The sequence below is a fragment of the Callospermophilus lateralis genome, chromosome 8 (assembly GCF_048772815.1).
Source record: "Callospermophilus lateralis isolate mCalLat2 chromosome 8, mCalLat2.hap1, whole genome shotgun sequence".
NCBI classification, from domain to species: Eukaryota; Metazoa; Chordata; class Mammalia; order Rodentia; family Sciuridae; genus Callospermophilus; species Callospermophilus lateralis.
In genome coordinates this window covers 64,342,331-64,357,663 of record NC_135312.1, presented here as the reverse complement: position 1 = coordinate 64,357,663, position 15,333 = coordinate 64,342,331, and the positions used below count along the sequence as shown (strand labels likewise).

The following is a 15,333-nucleotide window of genomic DNA, read 5'->3' as shown; positions in this document are numbered from 1 at the left end:
GGCAAAAGTTTACCAAGAAAATAGACAGAAACTTCAATGGAAAATAGCTCCCTCTCTCCTTTGAAGAAATTTCTTTTGATTTATATGGAAACACAATGGAAAAAAAATCAAAGAATGAGTATGAAGATGAAGTGAGCAGAATTCTAATAAATGGGCTGATATGATGAATTCAATGCAATATGTAGGCACTAAGCAAATACTGTCTGTGCGGACACAGCTGGGAAAAAGGAGAGTTATATTTTATGACTGGATGGAAGGAAACATTTCACCTGCCGTCTGGCAACTGCCCAACCAGTGTAGTTCCTATAACCAGCAAACTGATCCCAATAAAAGCCAGAGTAACCCTGAAAAAGAAAAGAAAAGAAAAATTAATGCAAAATTTGTCAAATAGTAGGTAAATAACCTAAGGGGAAATAATCTAAAGATTCATAAATAAAGTGTAAATGAATTGTAGAGCATCCTCATTATGAAATATAATATATCAGGCCGGGCATGGTGTTGCACACCAGCAATCCCAGTCACTTGGGAGGCCGAGGTGGAAGGGTTGCAAGTTTGAGGCCAACCTCAGCAATTTACTGAGGTCTTGTCTCAAAAAAAAAAAAAAAGGAGTGGGGATACAGTTCAGTGGTGACGTGCCCCTGGGCTCAATCCCCAGTACCAAAAAAAAAAAAGTTGATAAAACTAAAGATTATGACATGATTCTACTGAGTGTTGTGTGATACATTTTGAATGGAGAAAAGCAAAGTTTTGAAATAATTGTGTGGCATATGATACCACTTTCAAAGTAATAAGCATATATGTGTAACTAGTCTTTCTCTCTCTCTAGAGAGAGAGAGAGGCCTGAAAATTTCTTAACAAAACTAAAGTTCAATCTATGTAATCATTAAAGGGCTAGGATAGTTATGAAGCCTTTCTCATACTAACACCAAAACATGCCACTAGGTAGGAATCTTTTAATGCAAAGCTAACTATTGTCCCTTTGCATGGCTCAAGATGACTTAGAATTAGAAAACAAGGTGACTGATAATACCTCTAATCTCCATGTAGACATTTTCTCCTTTTTGAAAAGTGCTTGTTATGTACATTCTGATCACTTTAGCAAAGGAAATAGTTATTTCTAGAAATGCAAATAGAATTACTCAAAAAGATGAGGCTGAGATGTAAAATCCTTCTAAAGCAAATAGGATTTAGATTAAAAGTAAGAATCAATAGCTTAATGGCATTTTATTAATAAGATTCCTTAAACCATTTTACTTTGTCAGATGAGAAAGCAGGAACTTTAGATTATCTCACTGGCCTCTCAAATCGAACCAGAGGTCTGTTTGTATCTTCTAGTTTTCAAGAGAGCCTTCCCATGTTTTGCTGAATATATAAGGTATCAAAAACCTGATGGAAGGAAACGCCATTGCAGAAGGACCCTGTGGGTCTGGGAGCTACCCGAGGTCCAGGGTCAGCAATACCAAATCTCTCCAGGCTCAAGGTGGTTTGCTCCTTATTTGTATCTATCTATACCTCCTGACCAGATGTTGAGAGCACAAAATAGTTTATCTTAACCCATCTCAGATCTTACATTAGATGATGATAAAATAACAGCTAACACTATGTGCCAGGCAATATTCTAAGTACTTAACACATTTATCCATCCCAAAAACTCCATGAGGCAATAACATTATCAACATCTCTATTCAACAGATGAAGAAACTGAGGCAAAGAAAGGTTAAATAACTCACCTAAGGTTATAGAGCCAATGGACTGCAAAGCCAGAATTTCAACCCTAGCAGTTTGGCTCCATAATTCATGTTCCTAATGATTATGTTACTGTCTCTCACTAGCTTATCATTGTTATCATTATTTTTATTATTTAACAAATCAGTTTAGTATTATTTAATATAGAAAATTAGCTTAAGGCAGTAATATCAACCTGGTTGGGGAAACACCCTATCAACACATCTGAGCATGTACCCCTAGTATATTTAAGAATGACAATATATTCCACTAAACTGACATCATGCACATTATAAAATACCTGCAAATATGAAGAATGTAAAAAACTATATAAATTTTTTTAAATTTTATTTTCAGTCAGTTTCTCAACAAGTTTCTTCAGCTAGCTTTGAACTTGAGATCCTCCTACCTCAGCCCATCTGGTCGCTGTGCTACAGGTGCCACCAAGCCCAGTTTAAAGATATTTTTATTTTTTAAACATAGTATTTAAAATCATATATAAATATTAATGTAGAAAATGTTTTTCTCTCCACTCAAAATATTAATTATAAATAATAAATATTATCAATTATATTTTGAGTTTTAACTTATAATCTTTTTGAATGTTAACCTGTAACTACTTTGTAAAGGTGCTAAATCTTCTGAAGTCATGGTTTAACATCTTTTGACATAACAGTTTGAAGGTCATAATCAGATGCCATATTTTCATGTTAGTCACTAATATAGTAATGAAACCATTGTTTAATTATGCAAAACTTTTCAAATAATGTTTTTCATCTTTCCCTAATAAGAATCACTTCTTTTTACATATTAAATCAGAAAGGGTTGCATTATAATGTTGTCTAGCAATTGAGTTCAAAACAATTGAAATTGAATTATTTTTCCTAGATTAACAAGCCAGAAAATTCCTAACGTGAGCCAACATGAACATTCTCCTGGATAAGTTCAGATCAGTTATCTTCCAGTAAGACCAGACACAAATTTTCAGTTACAATCTGTTTAAGAGCTTTATTGAGATACAGATCACATACATATGATTCACACTTTTAAGTATCCAATTCAACAATTTGGGGCATAGTCACAGAGTTGTGCAACCGTCACAATTAATTTTAGTATAATTTGTTTTTTAAATGCTCAATTTGTCACATTTGCTTTTTCTACAAATCATTTACAGTGATTTGTACTCAGAGTAGGTACCAATTCTGCCATTTTCCTTTTATCCTGTATATTTACATTATAGGACTATCTAAAATCTGTGGTTTATTTACAAAAGTTTTCATGTCAATCAACTCTTTTGTGAGCACTAGTTTAATCTAAACTAGATAACAGAATCATAGCCACATTTGCTGAGCCTTCACAGCATAGTAAAATCTAACCAACAACAAATGAGGCATCTTAAGCACTCCATATCATAGAATTTCTCACCCTTCCCTCAGGTTACTTCAGATACACTGCCTGATCTATGAAAAAGAATATGCAAGAACTAATTCATATATCAAACTTTACTGAAATTTCACTTCTTTAAGTAAAATGGTAGCTCTAATAATAAAAAGAATAGAAGCTCCTAACAAAAATCCTAGTGTTTCCTTCCTGTGTGACAATGAATTGTCATGTGCATTCTCACAGCACATGAACCCCTCATAGGAAGCACTAGCTTAAGTTTTAAGCAAAATTGGCTGGGCATAGTGGCACACACCTGTAATCCTGGCAGCTTGGGAGGCTGAGGCAAGAGGATCACAAGTAAAAGTGAGGTCCTAAGCAACTCAGTGAGACCTTGTCTCTAAATAAATAGAAAATAGGGCTGAGGATGTGATTGAATGGTCGAGTGCCCCTAGTTCAATCCCTGGTACCCCCCTGCAAAAAAAAAAAAAAAATTTTTAAAGATTTAAGCATACTTGTATGTGACAAGTCAAGCATTATGGTGCACACTTGCAATACCAGTGACTAGGGAGGTTGAGGCAGGAGGATTGCAAGTTCCAGCAATTTAGTGAGGACCTAAGCAACTTAGGTACTCTGTCTCAAAAAATTAAAAAGGCCAAGGATGTGACAGTGGTTCGGTGTAGCACTCCTGTGTTCAATCCCTAGTACCACCAAAATGAAAAGTGTCTGCAAATCCCTGAAGTTCACTTTGTTATTACAGCTGAAGTGATTCCCAAAAGACTACTATGCTCCAGTGTTGAGACACTGAGAATATGAACAAAAGAAAACAGAAAGAACTTCTTGGAGATCAGCACTTGTCTATACTTAAGCAAGCCTTCCGCTGTAATAGATCTGAATGAGGCAAGTATAAGCCACCCTAGGGATGGTAAAGAGGTTTCAACTCTTGTGCCAATGTTAGTTGGCTGGCAGCAACTGCCTGGAAAGCTCTGTTGAGAGGATGCCAAGGCCATGTCCCAGAATATGAAGCAAGACCATCAACTGCAAGGCTGTGGCTGGTACGCATGCCTACTCTTGCCATCACCGTGCTAAACAGATTCTTGGCCACTGCTGCTTTACCCCACTGCCCAGGGTCTTCTACTCTTTTGTTCCACACTGTGAATCCAGTAAGCAGGCTTGAGGTTACCTCCTCATCACGAAGAACTCAAGCCTAGAAGCAGAAGGGTATCCAGGTAGGAAAATTGCCAATAAGGGAAATGAATGATCATAATGGAATTGGATGAATGGACTCACTCTTCCCAATGGCTCTGTGATAACCACTCTAGACTTTTTTCTTTCCTCAGTAGCTTTGAAGTACTACAGACTAGCAAAGAAAGGCAGTGGCTCTGGGTAGATGTTATATTTTGGTTGACACTCTGGTAAATATTGAACTATAAATCATCTCTCTTCATTCTAACTTCCCACCTTCCCTTTTCTAGCCATCCTCAAATTATCTATGACTGCAAAAACAAAGTGGATCCAGATTGTAAGCTAGATATTGAATTCTGAACACACACCTTCATCTAGAGAAAAAAAATGTGCAGAGGCCACATTCTGTGGCGTTTCTAAGTGGGAAGAGGTGGAATTAGTACCACAATATTCATAAGTGATGAAAAGAGAAAGGTGGACTGATTATATCAATGAATTATCAGGCAGGTGACTTACCTCAGAGGTAGTAGGACACAATAGCGTACTATGACGCCCAACACCCACACCATAGTGAGCCGAGGACTGATGTACTGGAAATTTATATTGGTTCTTGTGAGGAGATTCCATGACACTAGCTCCTCTGAGGAGAACCTCTGGGTCACTTCATCTTCTACAATGGCTTCCAATCCCTTCTTGGAGAAATAAAATACGTCAGACAGCTCAAAGTCCCTTCCTCGCAGACCAGAGAGCCCTTTTTCCATGGGTGACTCATCTCTTTGGATAATACCTTAAAAGAAAGCATCAGGATATGAGAAAATGCCGTAGGACAAAAGAACAACCAACCAAAGAGGCAATGTTAACTGTATAGAATAAAGAAAACAAGCTTAATGGGTGACATGAGACCAGCGATTGCAGTGGAAAGAGAGGTGAAATCAGTATCTGCATGAAATGGTCCTTATCCAATGACTTCAATTAACTATGGAGGAATTCTTGTTCTCCATAACCCTCTCCTCTTGATCTTCCTCTCTACACGACTCGCAAAAGAACTCATAGAAATAGTCTGCTCAGATAAAGATCTGAACAGTGTAAAAATAAAGACTTATGTCTTCCCAATAAAAGCCATAAAGTCAAAAACTAAGTAAAATGGTAAAAGGTGTTTACCACAAATGGCAAAGATAGATGTTTTTAATATATAAAAAGTATTTAATAAGAAAAGCCCAGGATCCTGCAGAAAAGTAAGCAAAGTTCATGAACTGATTTAATAGAAGCAACATAAATCACGAATAAATAAATCAAAACTCTTTGAAAGGCATTTGAATTAGACTGCAACTGACTGATTTACATTACCAAATCAGCAATATGTTTTGTTTCATAATGAAGTTCAATGTCAAATGATACAGGTACACATATATTCCACATGAGTTTAAAACTATTAGCAACCAGTTTCAAAGTTGGTTTGTCATGAAAAACTAAAAATAGTTTTGCTGATGATCAGTAATTCTAATTCTAGGAATTAATCATAAGAAATGTAGGAAAGAGTGTCCTTTGTGGTACTCTTCATTATAATCAATCCAGGCAATGATATCTAAGGCAGCTATTAATAAATCTTCTTATGCTAAGTGAAAAGAAGTGGAATCTTAAACTATAGTTTAACTCCATGAAACATATAAACATAGGAAAAGCATCAAGGAAAAAAAAAACATTAAGTGGCTATCTTTGGGCAATGGGATTAGATTTTCTTCTCAACAGTGATATTGTATTTTCCATAAAGAACACAATTCAGCTGGGTGCAGTGGCGCACACCTGTAGTTCCAGTGGCTCCAGAGGCTGAGACAGAGGATCCTGAGTTCAAAGCCAGCCTCAGCAAAAATGAGGCCCTAAGCAACTCAGTGAGACCCAGTCTCTAAATAAAATACAAAATAGGGCTGGGCAGTGGCTCAGTGGCCGACTGCCCCCTCCCCTGAGTTCAATCTCTGGTCATTACTCTCCCCCACAAAAAAAGAACACAATTCAAAGATTTTTAAAGCAGCATTAGTTTTTTTGTAAATTAAAAAAATGACTACTGCCATCCAGCTCTAAGGACTCAATATGAATATAAGTGAGAAGACCTTCAAAGAAGAAAGAGTCACTATGTACACAGTACCTAACATGACTACCCCTTTGTTCCTCTGGGGTGTGTCACAGAGGAATTTACTCCCTACATTATGCTACAAAGAAAAATCTTTCCTTTTGAAGTGGAGATGAAGATATTAAATCCCTGAAAGGAGATCCCCTTTGATTTTCTCATTTTCCAGTTTACCAGGAAATCAATGAGCAGAACTGAGAGCCCTGTATTATCAAGCCCCTGGAGACTGATCTGATATATGCATCAATAGAAAGAATTGGAAATCTTCTTTCTTTTTTTTTTTCTATGAAATGGCAGCATGATGCACTGGAGGAAAAAGGACAGAGGACTTGGACCAGCTCCACCATGGGTGTCTTTTTTTTAAATAAAGGAGTGGGAAATTTTTTTAGTTTCCTAATAGGGTTGACATTTTGTGATTTTTAGGTTTCGGGTTTTCTTGGAGGGAGAGGGGTTGTTGCCCCACATGCAAAGCTAACATCTAATCATTTTAAGATTTAGAATAATAAATTCTTCAATGATCATTAGGCTATCTTTTTCAGGAGTCAGTTCTAAGTTGGTTAACCTTTCTTCATCTTTAATTAGTATTAGAAGGTGGACCAAGATAGTGTCCCTGATGAATTACCCTCTTACTTTATGGACATTGCAGTACTGCTCAGAGTAGATTATTCAATCCAAGTACTGACCAATACCTAATAGTGCAAAAGTTTCATTATTTAGCAATATCAATGTTTTTAAATATCTACAAGTAGGAGAGAAGAGCAAGTTTTTCATTAAGTCTGAATGAAATACATTAGGGACAGAGGACAGACTTTCTAAACATATTCTTCTTTAGAAGAGTCAGTGATAAGAATGCAACTTCAAGTTGCTTCACATTATTTACCTGAGTTACAAGAGAACAGATCTATAAACAGAAGCCAGTCCCCAGGCCTCCACACACTTGATGTGCAATATTTTCTCTGCCCCCTGACCTAGTTTATTCTGTGTAACTCAAATACATGTAACTCACTTTTATATTTTAGTTTAGCATTTTTCAAAAATATATGGAAGGCTGGGGATCTAGCTCAGGGGTAGAGCACTTGCCCACCTGGAATTGAACCCTAGACCATAAAATACACATTCACATGAACAACAATAATGCATCTAACTGATAGAAGATAAATTTCCAGAATACAATAAGACATACAAAAAGTTAGTAGAAAGAAAATCAGAGAACTCAGTTGAAAAAAAAAAAGACTAAGAATATGTCAAACGATTTAGATAAAACTAAACCTTAATGGGCTGGGGTTGTGGCTCAGTGATGGAGCACTTGCCTAGCATGAGTGGGGCACTGGGTTCCATCCTCAGCATCATGTAAGAAGATAAATAAATAAAAGTCGTTGTGTCCATCTAAAACTAAAAAAAACAAAAGACTAAACCTTATTGACTAAACATTTGAAAAGATGTTCTTCCTCATTATAATCAGAAAAATGCAAACTAAACCACAATGAGATACAATTTCATTCCCAAAAGGTTGATAAAAATTTTAAACCTGATAATATCAAGTGTTGATGAAGATGTAGATGACAGGAATGTAATTAGTACAACTGACAGGGGACAGACAGATGCAAATTTCGGGAACATAAAGTCAAGGGAATAATTCTATACAATGGGCCCACTATGCTAATCCCCATATGCTTTCTTTTCCAAGAAGCAATTTATCTGCAGTCCTGCCTGGCTTAAGTGAACAGGATGTGTCACATTCCTCAGCAAACTACCTGTTATCTGCAGAACAACTACAGGCCTGAAAGAATATTGATAAGAAGAACCCAAGTTACCCTGAAGGGGGAGACCTTTGTGACCCTTTTCATAGACCAGATTGTGAAGCTCAGGGAGATAAGGATAATTCCTACTAACCATAAAATCTGTAGGAATTTATGCTTAAAATTCCAATTAGAACAGTCAGCCTGGACCAAGGTGACCTAGAGTTGCCATGGCAGCGGGGATTCAAACTCTGATGCATCCTACTGTTAGTTAAAAGTCAAGAAGTAGACCTGGGCAGGATTCTCTGGAAACTTCTCTGGGATCCCCCAATAAAACTAAAGTGCAGGAAAGGCACACTGTCCCTCTCCTCTCTGAAAGGACCCACTCTCTCCCTTGAGAATGTCCCCTTTCCCTTTTCCTATCCCTTCAATAAACTTATCCCTGTTACTCTGAGTTACACGTCTGAAATTTTTCTGATTTGATTGCAAGAATCAGGGTTGGGGGAATCTGCATGCTGACTCAGTTTCCTGAAATCCTTCAGCTCTGTAACACAATCATACTGGAAAACAATTTGATGCTGTGTAGTAAATAAAAAAAAAAAATCAGACCCTATGACTTAGCAGTTCTATTCCTAGGTATACCTTATGAAAGATTGATTTCTTTTTTTTTAAACAATGAATATACAAATTTTGCAACTATATATAGGGCACTTCACCAAAATTCACTAATTGCTTTCATTTTGCCACATTTGCTCTATTGTTTTATGTCTGTATGCATAAAAAGATAATTTTTTCTGAATCACTTAGAATAAATTGCAGAAATCATCATGTTCTTTTCCCCTAGATATTTCAGCATACTTTTCCTCGGGATACAGAGATTCACTTATTTAATTATAGCACAATTACCAAAATCAAGGAGGTTGTCGTTAATGCAATAAATATTATCTAATCTACACTTTTTTTTCTCATCCAGGATTCAACCCAAGATCAGACCTTATATTTATATGTCAATTCTCTTACACTCTTTAAATATAGCAAGGTTCCTTGTCTTTTTTTTTTCCCCTGTACCAGGGATTGAACCCAAGGGCGCTTAACCACTGAGCCACAGCCCCAGACCTTTTTTTATATTTTATTTAGAGACAGGGTCTTGCTAAGTTACTTAGGGCCTTGCTAAGATGTTAATGCTGGCTTTGAACTTGTGATCCTCCTGCCTCAGGTGTGCACCTCAGCTGTGCACCTGAAGTGGTGGGCACACATGGAACTGAAGTTGTTCTTAAGGTAAATATCTGTATTGTAAGAGAGCAGGTAGCAGCTTAAGAGCTCTCTGGTACTAGGCACCCAGTGTCTGGAAACGAAGACTACTACTAAATAGGTATCAAAAGAAGCCCTGCTAAAAACAACAATGTTCCTTCCTTCCTGAGATATATTCACTATTGAACGTCACAATTTATCAAAAAAATGTGCATGAGCAGAACAAGTGCATGTGTGTATGCATATACATATAAAAACATTTTAACTATCCCAATACATTGTCATATTAGTTTTTTATCATTAAGACCACACAGTTATTTTTAAAAATTCATCCTGATCCTTCAGAGAAACCCATATTTCCTTACTTATCAAACACTGATTCTAGGAAAAAGTGTCCTTCTAGTTCACAAGTCAGTTTAAAAAAGTAAAGCCATAAACATTTGAACTTTGTCCTTACACCAAATGTTTTGGCCAAGTCAACATAGTCCATGCTTGGATGGAAAGAAAATTAAAACTCACTTTCTTTCTAATTGCGAGAGATTAATTGCACAAGCTGCCCTATGCCCCTGTGACTTTAGCAAGTCACTTGTACATAAATAATACCAGATATGAAAGGACCATGGAAATGGAGGCAGAAGTTAAAATCATCTCAAACATAATTAACTCTAAATTGGCTGAGTGAACTCTTGGAATAATTTTCCATTTATAAATTGCACTAGGTTTTTCTAGATGTAAAGCAAGCTTTTTAAACAAGCAATTTATAAAAATTAGGTCTACTACAGATCAAAAGAGGTCTATAGCTTATATGCAGAAGTAGACTCTTAACCTACCAAGGTTCCAAAAGTCAAAAGTTCATGGTTTGAAACACTCATGGAAACCTTGAACTGGTATATTTTTACAAGAGCACTACTCAATCATAAGCCAGTCTCAAGAACATAAGCAAGCATATAGTAGCAGTAGCACGAATTCACAATCTCTCCTAACAATATCACTCTGAAAAAAATTATTAAATTAATTCTGGTTTGGAATTGATAAAAATACCCCCTCACTCCCACACTGATTGGAAGCAGACATTAGGGGAACATTTCAGGATATGAGTAATATTCCATTTCTAGATCTAGATAAATAATGTTGTGCCTTTATAATTTTAGACTCTTTTCTATGTATGTTACACCTCTGTTCCCCTCCCTGGTTATTAATCGAGTAGGCAGGGAGGAGTTCACCTATCTTAGCACCAACTATTGGTAAGTAATGGTGCCCTTTTCCTTGCATGAAAAGTTCCTCTGAGACCCCTCTGGTCCTTGGCAAGGAAGTAAGATCTAGATCCTACTCTACCATCCCCAACTTCCTTCCTGGTCCATAAATGTAGTTGGCCTAACTTAAAAAGAGCCCAGTATAAAAGTTATAATTGAGAAGGAATTTGGGGATACAGAAAAGGAAAGATGCATGGAGTCTCAAAAGAGAAATGCCTATAAGCATTCCTGAGCAACAAGGCCCATGTCCTTAGACCACAGCCCCACAAGGTGTCCTAGCCTGCAAAAAGCAAGGCCTAGAAAAATGGGTATGATATTGAGTAACTCCATCCTGGCTCCATCGCTAGTCCAGCCCCCAACCACTGCCCCTCTCTACATACTAACCCCTCACACAGAGACTTCCTTTCGCTCCCTCTGAGGATGGCCAACATTCTCTCCTGAATGTACTTTTTCCCCAAAGACATCTCTCTCTTGAGATAGTCTGCATTTGTAACAGTGGTCCACTTCATGCTTTGAATACAGTCCTTGCTGCTCTGCTACTAAGGATTGTTTTTAAATGGACATGTATTCTTTTTCTCTTTTCCTTCTCCCTTTCCCTAACCTGGTCGTGGGAAGCAGAATTACCTTTTATCTCTTTGAGCACTCACCCACCACAGGAACCAAGTAATTCAGACTTCAGAGATGCCACCAGAAGATATAAGAAATGACTATCTCCCAAATTAACAAGTGAATCACAACACACACATACACACACCGCAACACCTGGAATGAATCACTTCTTTAAAAACCCTCTGCCAGGTGCGGTGGTGCATGCCTGTAATCCCAGCAATTTGGGAGGCTGAGACAGGAGGATCAGGAGTTCAAAGCTAGCCTCAGCAAAAAGCGAGGCACTAAAGAACTCAGTGAGACCCTGTCTCTAAATAAAATACAAAATAGGGCTGGGGATGTGGCCCAGTGACCGAGTATCCTTGAGTTCAATCCCCAGTAACAAAAAAAAAAAAAAACTCTTGTTTTCTCTGATGAGGAGAATCACAATCTCTGGGACAGAAGTCCCTGTGTTTCTCCTTTGCTAGCTAAGCAACAAAACTTCTTTTTCCTTTATTCTCAAAACCATGTCCTTTTTATTGAATTGACTTCAGGGACAAGGACCCAGCTTTCAGTAACACATTCTCCCTTGAATGCATGTCTGCTTTTCTAAATAAATCCATCTCTAACTGGCACATACTGAAATTCTTTGTCATCATGTATGCCAAGGATCCAAGTGTCCTGAATAAAGGTTCCCCTCTCTGGGAACTCCTCTGGTTGTATAATGACCAACTATATATTAAGGTTGGGGAGTGAGACACACCAATCATGCTGTAGAAAAAACAAAAATAGTCCATGCCAAAGACAGACATAGCCAATGTTCAAGCAATACTAAGCTGCAGTAAGATGGGAAAGATCTTTATGCCATCCTAACAACTCAAAACCAAGCACGGATCCCTGAAACATACCACGAATCTCAGTCTCCTCTTCTCCAATTCATTACTTGCTACAGACATTAATATGGTAATCACTGCACCAACTACACAGTCAACACAACTGCATGGGTTTCCCCTACAGTTTCTGTTACCTTTTTTCAAAAGTTAGCTAAACTGCAAAGCTAAACTCTCTATATATTATGTCCAAACAATTCCCTGAGCCATTACTCAAGTTACATAAATTGTGTAATTTGGCTATGCTTTTCTTTTTTTATTATTTTTATTTAGTTTTTTAGTCATACATGACAGTAGAATGCATTTTGGGCTATGCTTTTCTTAAACTGATTCCTTTGAATTATTATCACTGCTTTCTTTAAAAATCTATTTTATTGTTAATACTTTAGTTAAGTGTAATAGTAGAATATTTTTTAATTGTCCCTTTTTCTTCCTTTGGTGGTATTTTACCACTGAACCACAACCCCAGTCCTTTTTCTTCTTCTTCTTCTTTTTTTTTTTTTTTTTTTTTGATACATGGTCTCGCTAAGTTGTCCAGGCCGGCCTTGAATTGTTATTCTCCTGCCTCAGCTTCCTGAGACACTGGGTTTACAGGAGTGCAACATCACCCCAGGCTAAATGTCCATTTTGGGGGATGTATCCTGAAGAATATAAATGGATATAATATTTAGGATTAGCTTTAAAACACTTCCATACTAGGGTATACGTTAAGATGAGAACATAGTTATAATTGCTTATTCATTCTATAACTTTCTACATTGCTTATATATTGCATCTGTAATTGTTTAAATGAAAAAAATATACTTGCACAAAGGAAATCCTGGGAAGAAAAATGAAGCAAATAGAGCAAATTCTTTTCTTTATTATTATTATTATTACTATTATTTTGGTACCAGGAATTGAACCCAGGAGTGCTTCATCACTGAGCCACATCCCCACCCCTTTTTATTTTTTATTAAGAGATAGGGCCTTGCTAAGTTGCTAAGGCTGGCTTTGAACTTGTAATCCTCCTGTCTCAGTCTCTGAAGCTGCTGGGATTACACATGTGGACCACCAGACCAGGCGCAATTTCTTGGTAATTTTTATTTGAGTGATGGGGTCTACATGGATGCTGAGATATTACAAACATTTTGGAATACCATTGTGCACTATTAAAGTTAAGTTCACACTATGGCCCAGATATTCAGAAGAGTATCTATACAACAGTGTTCATAGAAACTTAATTTTTTTTTCATAGAAACTTTATTATTCCTAACGTCTAAAAGTTAAAACAACAACTCCAATCAATCTAATAATGGATAAACAAATTATTAGTATTTGTGTAAAGGAATACTCCATAGCAATTTTTTAAAAACATACTAATCATGCAACAATATGGAAAAATCTCAAAAATATTATACTGAAGGGGAGAAAAAGACACAAAAGGTACATACTGTATGATTATGATTATGATTATTTAAATTTCAAAAATTTGATGATAGACCGATAACAGAGATCAGAAAAGAGATGAGGGCTGGGGATGTGGCTCAAGCGGTAGCGTGCTCGGCTGGCATGCGTGCAGCCCGGGTTCGAACCTCAGCACCACATACAAACAAAGTTGTTGTGTCTGCCGAAAACTAAAAAATAAATATTAAAAAATTCTCTCTCTCTCTCCTCACTCTCTCTTTAAAAAAAAAAAAAGAAAAAGAAAAGAGATGAGCACTAGGACTGAAGGATCATGGGTATACACTGTGATCTCAAAGAGAACTAAGAGAACTTTGAGATCAGTGCTTTTTATCTTTGATCTAGGCGATAATCACATAGGTCTATAAATGTGTAAATATCCACCTAGCTGAACATTAACATGTGCATTTTAAGGTATGCAAGTTATATATAAAATCAGGGGGGAAAATGTTACTTTGAGAGTCTTCCAAATTTCTGGCTATAATCTCAGAGACCCTAGCCAATCATACTTATCCTCCCCACATATACTTTAATACCTTCTTCCTAAACTAGAAGGCAGCTGACATTTACACAAGTTTCCAGATGTCAACCTGCATGTTCAGCCCTTGACACATGCACAAAAGTAATTCTCATAATCCTACGATTATCCCCATTTTACATGAGGAAATTAAGGTTCAGGGAAGTTAACTAATGTGCCTGGAGCAAAACAGAGCCAGGATTTGAAACCAACTCTGTGACTATAAAACCAAATGCTTCCTCAACTTTCTGGTTTTTGGACTGGGGATTGAACCTGGGGGTGTGTTACCACTAACCCACAACCCCAGTCCTTTTTTATTCTTTGAGATAGGGGCATCCTAAATTGCTGAGGCTGGCCTCAAACTTCAGATCCTCCTGCCTCAGTCTCCCAAGTTGCTGGGATTACAGGCATGAGCCACTGCACTTGGCTTCCTTATATTTTACATCTTTAAGTTCCACATCAAGCTGGTCAACATTTGACCTTTGACAAACTCCAAATATTTAAAATCTTTCCCATGAAATCCAGATCATCCCCATATCTTCCTTGCCAAATAGAAAGCTCTGAGTAACAGTTCTTCACAGTATTCTTCTACTATTAAGGAAAGGAGAGGCTGGGGTTGTGGCTCAGTGGTAGAGCGCTTGCCTAGCATGTGTGAGACACTGGGTTCGATTCTCAGCACCACATATAAGCAATTAAGTAAAATAATAAAGGTCCATCAATAATTAGTAAAAATATTTTTTTAAAAAAAGTAAAGAAGGAGAACTTTAATACAGGAAAGCTTATATGCGGCCTGTATATAATATTAATTTGGATATGCATTGTTACCAATTCACTTTAACATTTAATTATCTGTCCCAGAAAACTATATCTCAAGACATTTTTTTAAATTTTATTTTTCTGGGGAAGAATTTTTCTTTTCTTGCCCTCCACCCCCACCCCCGCATTATTGGCGGCTGAATCCAACTGTGCTCTACCACTGAGCCTCATTCCCCAGCCCTTCTTATTTTAAGACAGAGTCAAATCACCTCTAATCACCAAAGCTGTCTTTGAACATGTGATCCTTCTGCCTAAGCCTCCAAAATAGCTGGAATACATCACTGTGCCCAGCTGGGGAAGGAACCTCTCATAATCTAGAACATACTTGATTTCATTTCCTTTAGGTCTCAGATAAGCTGCGGGGAGAGGGTAATAATGGGGGTGGAGACAGCTCCTGGGCAGTGAGTGATCCAAAGCCCCTAAA

At 37.2% G+C, this 15,333-nt stretch overlaps 1 protein-coding gene across 1 annotated transcript in view; it reads right to left on the bottom strand.

Annotated features, from left to right (window-relative positions):
* Nucleotides 1-15,333, bottom strand: part of Gpat3 (glycerol-3-phosphate acyltransferase 3) — a 60,481-nt gene that overhangs the window by 16,274 nt on the left and 28,874 nt on the right. Inside the window, exons 4-5 of the mRNA XM_076864289.2 lie at nt 4,807-5,077; nt 270-344 (exon numbers count right to left, since the gene is read on the bottom strand). Of these exons, the coding sequence (XP_076720404.1) occupies nt 270-344; nt 4,807-5,077 (346 nt within the window). The remainder of the gene's footprint in view (nt 1-269; nt 345-4,806; nt 5,078-15,333) is intronic.